General features: G+C 45.9%; 1 protein-coding gene and 1 long non-coding RNA gene across 3 annotated transcripts in view; one reads left to right on the plus strand and one right to left on the minus strand.

The window, feature by feature from the left end:
• Positions 1 to 4669: 4669 nt before the first annotated feature.
• trabd2a (TraB domain containing 2A) overlaps positions 4670 to 15707 on the plus strand; it is a 42233-nt gene continuing 31195 nt past the window's right edge. Inside the window, exons 1-2 of one of the 2 annotated variants that reach the window (XM_027018800.3) lie at positions 4670 to 5525; positions 6482 to 7042. In XM_027018800.3, the coding sequence (XP_026874601.1) occupies positions 5421 to 5525; positions 6482 to 7042 (666 nt within the window). In that variant the 5' untranslated portion in view covers positions 4670 to 5420. The remainder of the gene's footprint in view (positions 5526 to 6481; positions 7043 to 15707) is intronic. The other variant, XM_027018799.3, reaches the window with a different exon arrangement.
• On the minus strand, positions 7932 to 13423 carry LOC145658904 (uncharacterized). Its single transcript, XR_014124748.1, has 4 exons — positions 12969 to 13423; positions 11331 to 11523; positions 9314 to 10686; positions 7932 to 9154 (listed from the first exon to the last, which is right to left on the minus strand). It is a non-coding gene; the product is annotated as an uncharacterized LOC145658904 (long non-coding RNA).

The following is a 15707-nucleotide window of genomic DNA, read 5'->3' on the forward strand; positions in this document are numbered from 1 at the left end:
CAGCATAAAATTATATATAAATGAATGCCGCATAAATTCATATAGATGCATTTATTTACATACACAAAATATCTAGACATCAGCTGCCCAATTGCTTTAAAACAGGCCATTCATGAAAAAGCCTACTGGAAAGTTGGCATGTTGACATTATGATCGGTTAGTTAACTTCTAGGTACACAGAAACAGCTGAAGGACTTCATGTCTGGTTGTAGAGTAGGTGTATATAATAGACTGGTATTTGCATGATCTGCAATAATGTGAGGTATTTTCATCCTAAAGAAATCCTAATACGCTCAGTAACAAGGATAATAAAAGCCATAGAAACCTATTCCAGAGGAACCTGAATAATACGTCCATATGCACTCTGGTGCTTTATAATATTAAATACATGCTGTTACAAAGAAGGGATTTTCTCGCTTATGTGACCTAATTGGCCATTCAGAGGTAGACCTATCCAGGAAGGCAAATATAACATTTAAGAAGCAGACCTGTAGAGACAGACCTATCTGTAGACAAACCTATCTATGGAGACAGACCTATCTGTGGACAGACCTATCTGTGGAGACAGACCTGTCTGTGGACAGACCTATCTGTAGACAGACCTATCTGTAGAGACAGACCGACACAGACACATTTCAAGAGGGAGAGCTTTCTAATTAAAATGTTTTAAAAAATTGTAACTTCCAATTGTAAACATGCATACAGACAACTCTCACTAAAGCAAAATTTCAACATCGGAGAAGCTACTATTATTGTCCCAGGACTTCAACAGGGTCACTTTTAACCTCATGAAGTCACCTAGTCTCCGGCTTGGTGGGCCAAGTTGGAGTTAATCAGATATAAACAGATATCTCTCAGATAAATACACATGGCGAACATCATATTGTATGACAGAAGCCAGGAAGGCAGAAAGCCTGGTAGTGGTATTCCAATATCCTTATCAGTGTTTTTTCAAAAGACTAAAAGCAAAATCTTAATGGATGAGTGTTTCATTTCATTGTATTTTTTTAATCTTGGGCCTCTACTCAGAAAACATGACCTGGCTTCTCTAACTGCGTCCCATCTGTGCTCGTATGCATATCTCCACGCTTGGGCTTTTAACACGCCACTGCTACGAGCGTCAGCATCTGGATCTGATTCATGGGCATTTATTTAGTCCACGCTGACTCGTGACCATTTGGAAACTCGAGACAAGCACCGTCGTTTTCGTGTGGCTTGGATTTCTACCTCGGCAGTGGGAGACGTCCATTCAGATTATCTGTCCATTAAACGATAGTTGCGGTGTTCTACCGCCCGCTTTTAAAAACAAAGCTCACCGTGGCCCGACAGCTGAGAAAACAGATCCATGGACAAGCCAGCCCTCTATAGGCTTAAAGCGCATTACTAAAGATAACGGCAACAGTGGACAAATCCGTGCATTAATAAGAGGAACAGAATGACTGAGGCATGTTAAGAGGGGCAAGAACAGAGTCTTAACTTTACCAAGATCAGCCCTGAGGACCGAACTGCAACTACTGTACTACTGGCAGGCCATTCGGACACATTTAAATACACACAGTTATTGCTGTGTCAGAAGCAGCCAGTAGTGGATTTGGTATTTTGTTGTTATTGCAAATGGACAATACATAATGAACAGTAAAGGGAAAATCCATTTTAGTGCTAAAAATGGCTTTAAAACAGCATTACAAGAGGTAGAAACCATTCACTGAATCGCATATAAGCCCTGAGTATGCTTTTAATAATCAGCCTGCACTAATGGTGCAGAGAGTGGTGTGTGAATACGAAGTGTGTGTATGTGTGTATCTTTAGGTGTGTTTACATTTTCCTGGCTGTGCTGTGAAGTTCATTGAGTCTTCCCACTGCAGGATACCACTCAACTCTTTCCTATCGGCATTCAGCCACAGACAAACACACACACACACACATGCACAGGCACACACACACATGCACATGCACACAAGGTCAGTTGTGTGCTGTTTAAACAAGAGAAGCCCCATCTTATTCCTCTCACTAGTAAGACAAAATCTCTCCCCCTGTCTCTCTCTGTCTCTCTCTGTCTCTCCCCCTGTCTCTCTCTGTCTCTCTCTGTCTCTCCCCGTCTCTCTGTCTCTCCCCGTCTCTCTCTGTCTCTCCCTCTGTCTTTCTGTCTCTCTCCCTGTCTCTCTCTGTCTCTCCCTCTGTCTCTCCCTGTCTCTCCCTCTGTCTCTCTCTGTCTCTCTCCCTGTCTCTCTCTGTCTCTCCCTCTGTCTCTCCCTCTGTCTCTCTCTGTCTCTCCCTTTGTCTCTCTGTTTCCCACTCTGTGTCTGTTTCCCCCTCTACCTCTCGCTTTCCTTCCAGCTGATGCGAGAGCCACAGGAGGTCCAGTCTGGCTGCTCCTTTAGTGTCGGTGCGGGATGAAACATTACACTCATGTTTTTGTTGGCTTCTCCTCTCCTGAGCAGATCAGCTTTTCCACCACCTTAACATAACTGCAAATGCAGGCTTCATGACCTTGGGACACGCTGCTTCAGACTGATCTGTGATCGGTTCTTACTTTTCATATGCCTGTCACGAATATCAGCAAATACAGAAGGGGAATTGTTTCAGTGTCTTTCATTCTCAGTGCCAGCCTGATCCTTGCTGGACAGTGCTGCCAGCCGCCGCCTGGGTAACCTTAAAAAATAGAAGCAGAGTGCGGCCTCGTGGAGAACTGCTCATCTGGCCATGGGTACCTCCCCTTTGGTCTGGAGGAAGAGTGTCCACAGCAGAAGGGTCTTCCTGGGATTCTGGAAGCAAAACATGGTTTTCTTGGCTACTTTAAGCATGCCCATCAAATGCAACATGCAAAAGCATACATACACACAGCAAGACAATCAAACGTCCATACACTGACCTAGAGATTCTGTGTATATTAAGTTATGCAATGGTATGTTTTTCTGGATAGAATAAGAAATCTTTAGATCTCACAGACTAAAATTACATTGGCAAACTTCCATTGTTAGAGTAATTTTTAAAAAGTCCAGAAAACCAGCCCTATAATCACACTAACAAAAACAGCCATGGTCCCAAACTTACGCTCCATTATGCAACCCTAAAAACGGCACTGGTTTACCTAAAAGATGACGTGTCGGTAAAAACTCCGAAAACAGCGGTGACATTCTTTCAGCCCGGTCCTAGCTCTGCTCTGGCTCAATCAGCACATCAATCTGATTGGCCAATTTGCCCTTGTTCCTGTTTAGTCGTCCGCTCAGATCAGCGGGCGCCACACTGCACTTACTGGCAGGCCTCGCATCAAAAGCTTTTAAAAGCCCCTTATCGGAGCGCAGTAACCGGCCGTAAAGCGCCGCGTATATGGAGTCAAATTGAGCTCTAATTTGTTCTGAATTATTTTTTTTTCCTCTCTTTCGCCACAGATGGAAGATTCCGATATCCAGTACTTGTAATTTATAAATTAAGAACTGATGAATGAGTTGTATACTCACCTACATCTATGTGGATTTTATTTTATCACCGGTAGATGGCACTAATATTTACACTCAAGCCATTTTCGCTCCGAATGTGGTAAATGGGTTCCAAAAGAATGGAAATCTAGTAGGGCGCCAAATATTTTAGGCTAACTGAAATATTAACAAGATTTAATATCGCATATATTTTTACCCTTAAGTGTATAAATTCACCCTATGTTACATATGACTGCACCGGCAAATTATTTTAATAAAATTAATTATTTCGTTAGTAACATTTGACCACAAATGGAATGGGATAACTGTCGCACGGAAATGCTTCGTCTGCACATTGAAAATCGTTTATAGTTTAATTACTTTATAATTTAAATGAACATAATAACATCCTAATTATAATTTACCTTGTTTGTTAAAACTCAGAAAACCGTGGATACCAATAACACCTCCTCATTGCAGGGAACATACTATTAATATGAAATGTTAAGAGGGAAATGTATTAACCTATGTCGACTCGACTTAACGTGCAACCCTCGATTTTTGCAGCACGAATTAATTAGCAGTTTATGAACCTGAGATCTATCCCGAGGCTGTGGATTTGGCTTCTTTTTAAGACTTCCTCCCCTCCCATCTCAGAAACCGTCCCCCACTAGCGCGTCTTATTTGCACAGACGTCTACGCCCGTCCTGCACCAGCACGCTCGCTGGGTCGCGTGAGAGACGCACCACTGTCGCAGCACATGCGTCGATCTCAGTAATTCGCATTTGGATGTAAATGATACGTTGTTTGTAGCGCATTAACAGGATAATGTATCTACAGGATGTCCCGCGAGCAGAGAAACTGAGTCTGTTAGGCTTACGAGTTCGCTAATTAGTCAGCGTTAACAACCCATCTCGTGAGCATTCACGCTCACAGACCAACGTTTCAAACAAATCAGAAGTTTGTTAAGGTCTCTGAATGCGTCCTTCGCATCCGTTCATGACTTTGTTTAAAGTCATAAAACTCCCAAAAGCAAAAGAGCTCCACTGAGAAACTGTTGAACTATGTTGTTTCCTCCCTTCGCTGACAGTGCGCGTGAGCCGCTGGCAAGGGCTCACGCTCCTCCTCCAAAAACCCTGCGGGGTACGAGATGCTTAAATCAGATTATTGCACAGTATAGCGGGGCACTGGCGGGGGGTGGGGGGTTGGTGAGGGGTGCCTTTGGGGGGAAGGTAGGTACCGGGTCAGTGATGCTCGCGCACTTCATTAACCCCCCACCCCCCACCCCCCCACCCCGCCCGAGCGTCTTAAAGATGTCTGTCCGCTGCAGGACCGCGGGAATAACAGGAGTGAGCAATCCGAGGCGTTACTGAGCACGAAGTACGTTAAAGTCCCGCGGAGGCGTAAGAGAGGACCTGTTGCTGATCGGAAGCGGCGCGGGCGCACGACCACCCCGGGGCTGCGGAATTGCCCGCAGACGCGCGGACTGTCGCGAGTGCTGAAGTCCAGCAGGCGGACACATGTAACCCGTATTCGTTACGAGCCCGGCTTCTGACGTTTGGAGGACGTTGCTGCCGGACCCAAGCTGGAGACGGACTGTGAGTGGGCGAGGTGCTTATCTAGTGAAGTCCCGTGTGAAACGTACGCCTTATCATGTAAACTGAATGCTTGGCGTTAACACGGCACCGTCAGCGAAAGCATACGTGTGTCAGAGCGATATTCCCCCGGACTGTAACTTCACCGACCCAATCCTAACGGGAACAGCTCATTGCGTGTCAGAGCGATATTCCCCCGGACTGTAACTTCACCGACCCATTCCTAACGGGAACAGGTCACGGTCACGCGTTCACTTGCGGAATGGCGGAAACACACCGGGACGCGCGTGGACTTCTCTTAAACCTGAAGTTGGCCAGACCATGACTGACAACTGAAAGCTAAAAGGAGACGGAAAGAACGCTGGTAACAAGTCGGGGATAAATAGCCAGCGCACTCGAGGCTAGGATGCTGCTCACGTGGGGCGCACTGGTCCAAGCGTGTTTCGCGCTGCTGGTGCAGGCCAGCCAGTGGAGCCTCAGGGACTCCTCCAGCTGTGAGCTTAACAGACAAGTAAGTCGCCTTTAATATGAAAGTGTTTGTTCCACACACACGGGGAATCCAAGCTCTCTCTTATGGTTAGAGGCTACGGAGGTCTGTTTTTATTGGCAGCTCAGTTAACTGTTAATTACTGCTTATCAGAGAACCTCGTTACTTTTTAAGACGGTCGGATATTTTGGCGCATCCTGTATTCGCGTCATGCTATTATTTGAAATATATAAACACGATATCTTTATACATTTTATTGGTTCTCGGATGCGAAATTAAAATGCACCCCCCACTTCCCTCGTTAAGTTTTAGCCAGATTAAATGAATCAGTCGTATTAACTTAAAATGTAATCGCTTTAATTAAACAATCGAATACATTTAACTTTATGTGAAGTGCTTCAATGAAAAGGTTATGAGTAGAGTTTATTAAGATGCTTGCGTGTGATCCGCTTCGACGTGTATTGACGGCGGTAGTACGCGTCCCGAGCCTAATGAGATATTAGCAGCCCATTGTAACTCTTATCGCTTCTGAATAAACATTCGGTAACATGGCACTTCCTATATTTTGCTGTTCTCACATAGGACCGTAGTGATAATATTATTATCAATATCCCCGTTGTATAATAATACCATTAAAACATGGAGCTGTCGCAGTAAACCCCACATTCAGAAAGCATTTTACCCATTTTCAGATATAATTAGGGTTAAATAATTAGAATTTTTATATAGGATTTCAATTTAAACTACATCTCAGCTACACAATGTAAAAAAAATACTTTAAGGATTTGTCTGAGCCCCACTGTGCAATTAACCATTATACCATGTGTTAGCCCAGCACTGAAAATAGGAGCACAGACGTTAAATCTCAGACTCACCTTTAAGCAGTGTGAGGTTTCAGTTTTGGCAAAAGGGCAAACAGCTTGCTGTGTTTTGCACTGCCGATAACCCTTCACCCACTCCATTTCCTTCGCCGCTAACAGCAAAGCGAACTGAACTCCTTCCTGTGGACGATAAAGCGAGACCCGCCCTCATATTTCTACGGCACCATCCATGTCCCCTACACCCGCGTGTGGGACTACATTCCAGAGAACTCCAAGAAGGCCTTTCAGGAGAGCAACATTGTGTACTTCGAGCTGGACCTGACGGACCCCTACACCATCTCGGCCCTGACCAAGTGTCAGCTGCTGCCGCAGGGCGAGAACCTGCAGGACGTGCTGCCTCGGGACCTGTACCGCAGGCTCAAGCGCCACCTGGACTACGTCAAGCACATGATGCCCCTCTGGATGACGGCGGACCAGCGGGGGCGTGGCCTCTACGCCGACTACCTCTTCAACGCCATCGCCGGCAACTGGGAGCGCAAGCGTCCCGTCTGGGTCATGCTGATGGTGAACTCGCTGACGGAGGCGGATGTGAAGACGCGCGGCGTGCCCGTGCTCGACCTGTACCTGGCGCAGGAGGCCGAGCGAATGAAGAAGAGCACGGGCGCCGTGGAGAAGGTGGAGGAGCAGTGTCTCCCACTCAACGGCCTCAACTTCTCCCAGGTAGCTGCACCTGTGGGTATTTCTCACGCCTTCACCTGTGCCACCCTCTATGACGGCGGTCACAGAAACTTGAAGGCCCTGCTTACATTTGTTGTAATCATAACCGTCCTAGTGAAGTAACTTGACCTTCATTCTCCACAGTTGCCTGGTCACGATAGTGAACTGCTGTGGCCTAAGAGGAGCCATTGTACAGTTCAGAAGCTTTTAAGCATGATGCTAGGTTAGTGTGAACTCTGATGTGTTGAGCTCATTCAGTGACTCAACATTTAGTAGTGTACTCTGTTGGTTTGACACTATTCAGAATGCTACAGTAATCAAGCTACTAAATGCCATAAAGTCTAGCAATCTACTAAGAACTCAGTACTCTATCCCCTGTTTGCCATTAAAAATATCACTGTTTTCCAAGAACTCTACAGTACTCCAACTCTAGTGCTCTACTAAGGCCTCTATAGTAGTATAGTATTATATCCATATAGTACTTTGCTGAGAACTCTACAGAACTCTATAGAATACTGCAGTTTCCTAACTATTGAGAACTTTACTCTCTACTGTTATTTCTCAGGCCTTTTCTTTGTTTTTACAAGTGAAAAATGCAAAAATTGCATTTTTTAAACTGAGTGTGCCACATTCACAATGAAGGCCAAGAAATGGCAAACCCCTGAGGGATGGAAATGCTGGAGTATTAGTCCCAATGCTTGACAGTCCAGATGAAAAGATGGGATTGGCTGGGACGGACTGGGATTGGCTGGGACGGACTGGGATTGGCTGGAACGGGCTGGGATTGGCTGAGACTGGCTGCGAGTGGCTGGGACTGGCTGCGAGTGCTGGGAATGGCTGGGATTGGCTGGGATTAGTTGAGACAGGCAGCACAGCAGGTGTGGGGGTTTTATCAGCTGAACAAATAGTCTGCTTTTGGTGTGTCTTCCGTTATTAAGATAAATTTGAGAGTAATGGGTTTCGTCTGAATCTGACTCAAAACCCCCTTGTTGTAGCTAGGGGGTGCCTGGGTTGGAGAGGTAGACCTATTAGGCCCATGCAATTATAAGTGTCCTTCAAAGTGCACAGGCTACTCTGAAATCATGTAGTGGCTGCAGGAATTTGTGCTAACAGTGGGACGGAACTAAGGGGATTACTCATGGCAATTTTAGCTTGCACCCAGAAGGCACGTTAACTAAATACCGAGCGAGGCCTCTGAGTGCAAAGACTGCTGTTCTGGGATCAACTCTGTCCTGCCTATAGGACTGAGGCAATTATGACACGACATGCAAAAGCTGATCTTGTTTCAGCTCTTTCCGTCAGTTATACCTGATACAATTTCAGAAGCTATAGCTCGTACCTCAGACTTGGTTTAATAAGACATGCGTGTAATTTATTTTCAAGATATGAAAAGTCATATTTTGGAAATGGTAAAGACTTTTAGTGTCTCAGTGAATGAACCCTTGCAATTGTAATAAAGCTGTCAAAATATATCAGTAACATGCTAATAATGTGGTATTGACAACACAGTTTCAGTGTAAGTGGTTTGGGTCTGATATAAAAATAAACATTTATCAGAGTTGAAAATCGTTAACATTCATCACCAAAAGTCATTCTTCAGTGAATATACCTGACCACATTTAAAGGAAATGTTTATCTCAAATATTATCTTAAACCCTCCGAAAACCCTTAGAGTATAAGCTTTTGTCGCCGTCTGAAAAAAACTCTAGCTACCAAACAGACGTCATGGTGTGCTGCACTGTTTTAGAATGTTGCCGACCTGGGATCAGGCTTCATCCTTGGCCACAGTCAGCTCAGCCAGCATGTTCTTAAGCAGAACCTCACCAAGAGCCAGCACCCCTGCGCCTGCAGCCGGAGCTGGTCTCTGTTGGTCTCTGGCTCCTGCCAGTGGGAGTAATGACCCATAAAGAGATGATAAATGCAGCCGGTCTCCAAGCAGTCTCCATCCAGTCTCCCCAACCAGGGCTGAGGAATGCGCTGGAAGTCCCAGGTCCATTAGTTGTGTTCCGGCCGACTGTCCAAGCGATGTACGCCGCATCATCTCAGTCAGCAGCCAGCGTTCTGGGCTTCTCTGCACGAGCGTCCCGATCCACGGTCGGTGGTACATGACTGGGGCTGGAGAGGAGCAAAGGTTGTCAGGGCGTCTCCGTACCTACGGTAGCCTCGCATGCCGTGAATCAGATCACAGTGATTAAAGACAAATGAAATGAAAGAAAGTTAAATAGTGCGCCCGGTGTACGTAAGGACTTTTATTATTTTCAATCCAGTACTTACAGCAGAATAGGCTCTGTCTGAAGACAGCATATCTCCACTCAGATGTTCTGACTCGTCCTGGAATAGTCCTCCTTTGACAGGATCAGAAATGTAGCAACTGCCCAGGTCTTGGCACCCAATTCACATGTTTCAAATTCCATGACTTTTTCAAATGTTTGCCGGTTTGCGGTATCAAGCACAACACTGAAACTCTGAGAAAATAAACTCAAATTCAAATGGCGATGCTTGAGACAAACACTCCTAATAGTGATGAATTGCGCTTGTACAGATGTTGCTCCTTCCAGGAAGGATTAAAGTACCCTCTACATTTTTCTGGGTTTCCGAGGAGCTTCAGATACAGGGCTGTTTCACATGAGTAGCCCAAACAAGCATTCCCTACGCTGAGGCCTGACACCATGTGACAGCAGTGGTCAGCTCAGCTCTGCCTTAATTACTATGTTCCTTCCTGCCCCACAGTTCAAGGTGTTTAATTTTCCATAGCAAAAGAGTTGACCTTTTGTCTTATTTTCTCCGAAAGAGAGCAAGAGCGAGAGCAAGCGAGAGAGAGAGAGAGAGAGAGAAAGAGAGGGAGAACTGAACTATGGCACGGGCGTTGGGACATCATGAGGGACGGACGATATGAGCTACAGTTGCATTTCAGACACAGCGATGAGGTTTTTAAGTGCTGTAAATACGCATTGGCTCCAACTGCACATCTGTAACAGACAACCTAAAATGCAGCACTTCACTCAGCATATTGAGTTCAGTAGAGCCTCATACCAAACACTCCAAAACAGGCATAATAGATGTTTTCCATCCCCTCTTGGGCAGGGGTAAGACAAACATTTTTAAATTTTGGGATTGGACTGCCATGGAAATATTTTTTAATTAGCCAGATTGTGGTTGCATTCTTGAGCATCCATGCAGAATGTTATATCAGCATATCAGACATATTTTGTTTTATTACTGAAATATCAGCAGAAAGCTTTTTGTTCTTAACTCAGGTAGTAGTTTGTAGGTAGTTTAAATCTCTTTGCCTGATGATGGTACCTACTGTCAGTTATTATGTTTCTGAGGGCTGGAGCTCAGACTCACCCCAGTTCCCTGGGTGGTGGTTAAGCATCCAGCCACTCACTCTGGAGAGCTTGATCAGACAGGAAGGCACGCCTGATCTCCATAATCAGATTAAATCCTAATGAGGATCATTTCCATCAGGAGTGGAAATAAAGAACCCACTACAGCACCTTGCCATGTGAGAGCATGCGGAATTCCCTCTAGGAACACAGAAATCTCCTGGAAAATTCAGCCTGGTCCTTAAAGTATGTCAAGATCAGATCTGAAGTGTAATGTCAATGTTAAGCATAATGTTAAACAAGCAGCTGGCATAAATGTACCTGAGGATTAGGGAAGAAAAAAGAAACATCATCAGTTAACCATGAGCACAACAGAATCACAGACTCACAGAATCTCTCATGCAGTCGTGGAAATGACAGGTGTTTTCAATGTGACCCCTTTAGGCAAGTACATGGAGGCTGATGTTGGAGAACTGAATGGGAATTCAACTAGGACTATGACAGATATATAAAGTTGCAAGAAGAAGAAAGGAACCTCTACCTTTCTGGATTTATTACAGTTTCAAGCACAGTGGAGCTCTACCTGTCTGGATTTTTGTTTGGGAGATTGTGATCACTGAACACAGAACAACGTTATTGTCATAAGAAGACTTCATCATTTTTCAATTTGAATCTGAATATGCAGCATATATATATTTCTTTCTAATAAAGTTAAGACTTTGGAGTTCTTACAGCAGTAACAAATAGCTAAGCCATTCCTCACACACACAAGATTGTTTAGGCGAGACTTCTCAGAGAGGTCTATGACTGAGATGTCCCGCTCTGGGTCCAGTCTTCTGACTTGCCCTTCCTCACTCTGCACGCGAGCACACATCCACCTTTCTTTCTAGCCAACTGGGATCTCTTTCACACTCTAGTGTCTGGTTACCACACTGCTGTTGACCAAACAGATGGATCTCACATACCTCAAATCCTTTAGGTGGCGTCTCTCCATAACAACGTCAACGGAGCGGTTGAAATACATCCCTCGTATAACCACAACGGAGGCATGAAGGGAAGGGGTCTAGTGAATCCTGAAGAGAGTAGTACCAGACTAAGGGAAGAAGTGGCGCTTCACGACACAGCGCCCCCTAGACCAGGTAGTGGTATAGTGCCTCACTGGAAGGTGGAGAGCAGAGGAACAGCAGGTATATTAAAACTTCGATTATCCATGTCAGATAAGTCTGCAGCCCTCATGTGACATAAGAGATTCAAACTAGCAAATATCCCCGTTGCAAGTCGCTTCATTTTCCTTATAGATTCACATCAGGCATGTGAGTTTGCTTTTCACATTTGTTGACAGACCAAGACGAGTGAAGGTTTATGAGATGTCTCTGTTTCCTCATGTCTGTGAGAGATTAGGGCAGGTTTGGTGTCCCACAATCCCCGCTGTGCCAGTCGTTCTTTCTCCTGTGCTAGGTAAGGCTAGGCAAGTGATATGTATGTGCCTGCATGTTGTGTGTGTCTGTGAGGCTAAGCCAGTGGTGTGTGTGTGTGTGTGTGTGTGTGTGTGTGTGTGTGTGTGTGTGTGTGTGTGTGTGTGTGTGTGTGTGGGTGTGTGTGTGTGTGTCTGTGAGGCTAAGCCAGTGGTGTGTGTGTGTGTGTGTGTGTGTGTGTGTGTTTGTGAGGGTAAGCCAGTGGTGTGTATGTCTCTGCATGGGTAAGACAGTGATGTGTGTGTGTCTGTGAGGGTAGGAAAGTTTTGTGTGTGTATGTGTGTGCGTGTGTGTGTGTGTGTGTGTGTGTGTGTGTGGGTGGGTGTGTGTGTGTGTGTCTGCGAGGGTAGGCCAGCAACTTGATTCTCAAATAAGCAGCAAACATTCAGAGACAAGAGCAGACTACATGAATCCAGTCCTCAGGCTACTATGACTCAGCTGATCAACATCGAAGCTGAGCAGCCCAGTGAGAGTGTGTAAATGACAAAGCTTTTAAAAAAGTAGTGAGAGGAAGAAAGAAAAAAAAGACTGTTGATTTTGTACTGAATTATATAAATACGAGTCTCAGAGACGTTCACTTTAACTGTTGGACTAAATATAGTCCCTCGGAGCATGATTATATCTGGGTTCCATTTCAATTTACAGAAACACAATTAATCAAGAGGTACAGAATTAAATGTTCAAAGAGAAGTAAAAAGCGCTCTCATCAAAGGGCCTGGTAGAGGCGTGTGGAAGAACCGCTGGCTGAGGACTGGTAGCACCAACCAAGATCAGGCCACTGATACAGGCTGAATAAAGCCAGCAGGATGGAGTGTAGCGAGACTAAACTGCATCGCACAGACCAAATGCAGATGTAATTAGCGATATTTCAAGCTCGTTCCACTTCAAGTGCTTAATATGCATTAGGAAAATAGCCATCTAGCAGTGCTATTTATCCTGGCTTTGGATTCCAGTTTTTCTTTTTCTCCTCAGAGCATTAAATGGAATGTTTCCAGAGTTCCCTGACCCATATTATATAGCAACACTGTTAATGAATTACTGGCAAGAGCTTCATTTTCCATGGCTGTTTGTGTCTGTGTGTGACACAACAGGCTTCGCGCGTGCGGACGGCCGGCTATTTGTTATTACCTTCCCATGGTAACCCTCGTGTAATCCTGCGCTGAGTGCGTGAGCAGATGCGCAGCAGACATAACCATTCCCACCCCCCCAGCTCCTGTTTAGCAGGGTGCCCTCAAAGAATCTGTCCCCCTGACTCCAGAAGCACAGGAAGCTCTACAGACCCTGTCCTGGTTGTCCTTCAGCCAAACGACCGTGGAGGGCTTCATTTGTGATGACCCTCGAAAACAACACTCCCTAGTTAGACACTGTGTGCTGCACTCATCAGCACTTATGGTCTTTATTGTCCTTTCCACTGGCAGACACACACAACCCTTCTAACGTGCTAGTGCATGAGTTCACCGGGAGTGTGAGCTGAATCTAGGCTTTTCTCTCGGTGTACTAGCTGCAAGGGTAGCTTTAATCAGACACTGGAACTTTCTACAACAGGTTCAGAACAAACTTGGTCACTAATTTTGTTCATCAGACGAAATCAGGTTTAAAGCTTAAAATGTGTTGGACTGCCCTTGTCTATATGTTACATGCTTTGTAACAAGGGAAACAGACACATTGAATAATATCACTTTGGGGATCAGAACTTTCCAGCATGACATTTTTTCCATGTTAGGGTCTGTCAGACTCTATACAAACCAACCCTAGATGGCTAACAAGAGCCTCTACCCATGGACTCTGCTCTGTCACCATATGTCTTCGGTATGTGCATGTGTTTAGACTAGAGTGAGAACGCTAGGCTAGGAGTGTAGCCGGTCACACCTTTCCCAGACCGAGCGCGGCTGAGAGGGGCTGGGAGAGGCTTCTCTGGCCTGTGGCCTGATTCTTAATAGCCAACTCACTTAGCATGATTAATAGTATGAGGAGAGAATTACTGGGAAAAGAGAGTGCTGAAGAGAGAGGAAAGGAGAGGGAGAAGGCATGTGTGTGTGTAGTAAAAGGCAGATGGTGGTTTCGCACCTCTTTGCTAGCACTGGAGAGACTTCCTGACACACACGCACGCGCACACACGGTGATGCTGACTGACTGATGTGCGGTCACTCGAAAAAGTGGAGAAATGATCTCTCTCCAGAGGAATATAGTCCCTGTCGCTGTAGAATCTGTTACTAAACTCACTTATGAAATCCACCTGGGGTGGCAGAACAAAGCAGCAGACCAGCAGATGTCCCAACGTTCACGCACTCAGCTCTCCATATTCACATGAGGCAGTTTGCCTGAAATCTTCCACTCTGAATTATCTGCCATTAGGAGTATCTGCTATGACTGTCAGTGTCATGTTGACAGTGTTTACCAGCAATGCACACGTAAGCACTGTATTTTTAAAACCACAATACCTGTGGTTGTAACTGCACATCACAATGAACACAAAATGGCCCAACTTGGCCTCAACGTAATCGCCCAACTTAAATTGAGATCGCACTGCTGTTCAGAATACGTTGCAATTAGATATTTTCCCCCAGAGTGCTGCGCTGCAGTGGGTGCACAGTGAGGTGACGGGTGCATTCCTCCTGTGCAGAGTGGAACCCGCTGATGCGCTCAGACCATCAGCTGCCCTGGGCCACCTGCACAAAGACCTCCTCCCGAGCCCGTGCATGCGTGCACGGAGCGTTTGAAAGACTGCCCCGCCGGACACCCTTTCACACGGCCACTCCCTCCTCTCTCGGTCGCTTTGAACTCTCCCCCCTCCCACTCCAAACACAAGTAAAGGAATCAAACAAGTGTTGTTGGGTTTCTCCTGCTGTAGTTTCTCTAGGTTTCCACTGCCTGGCTCAGCTGCACTCTGGAGCGAGTGTGTGTGTGTGTTCACCCACTCCCTAGCCCCCTGTATTGTTTACTTTTTGTCCTGCCCCAGAGAGAATTCCACACGCCCAGATGAAACGGCAGCATTTTCAGGGTCATTTACACCCAGAGAGTGTTTGTCTTTGGGGATGGGGTGCTTTTGTCTGCCTCTGCACACTGACCTCATAAAAGCTTCACAGACTCACTGACAAGCAGACCACTGTTCTTCCCTCTGCTGAGCCACGTCTCTCCCCCAGTCTCTCCCCAGCCTCTGTCCCAGTCTCTCCTTAGTCCCTCCCTAGTCTCTCTCCAGTCTCTCCCCAGTCTCTCTCCAGTCTCTCCCCAGTCTCTCTCCAATCTCTGCCCCAGTCTCTCCCCAGTCTCTGCCCCAGTCTCTCTCCAGTCTCTCCCTAGTCTCTCCCTAGTCTCTCTCCAGTCTCTCCCCAGTCTGGCCCTTAGCCTCTTGACCAGTCAGTCTTTCTTTCTGTGTTTTTTCCCCCCACTTTCTCTGCAGCTCCTTCACATTTTCCCTCTGTTGTAAAAATCTGTTTCACTTCAAGTGTATTTTTTAAGCTCATATGAAATATGAAATGTCACCATATGAGCATGTTTGCCAGGAACAGCTAAAAATGACATGGCTAAATCTATTCCCTCCTCTCCTCGTTTATGTGGACTTACACAGCAACTATTTTGAGTGTGTTTCAAGTATTACTAGAATCTAGTGGCCAGTGAAGCTCTGCGCACATCTGTGTGTGCCCCCACACTCAGGCGTGTGTGTGTGTGTGTGTGTGTGTATTTGGCGAGTAGCGTTCGTGGTTCCCTGGGCAGCTGCTTCGGTGATGTCTACATTAGTTTTGCAGTTGGTTGTAAAACCGCGGAGCCCTGAACACTTTCCACTGGGCATGATTCCCAGTGGGGGCAAAAAAAGACATTTCCTGCACCATTGTCCCGATATTCAAGCTACAGGTTTGCTTTTTGTTT

This window comes from Electrophorus electricus, chromosome 8 (genome assembly GCF_041902795.1).
Source record: "Electrophorus electricus isolate QZ-2024a chromosome 8, ASM4190279v1, whole genome shotgun sequence".
In the NCBI taxonomy this organism is placed as follows: Eukaryota; Metazoa; Chordata; class Actinopteri; order Gymnotiformes; family Gymnotidae; genus Electrophorus; species Electrophorus electricus.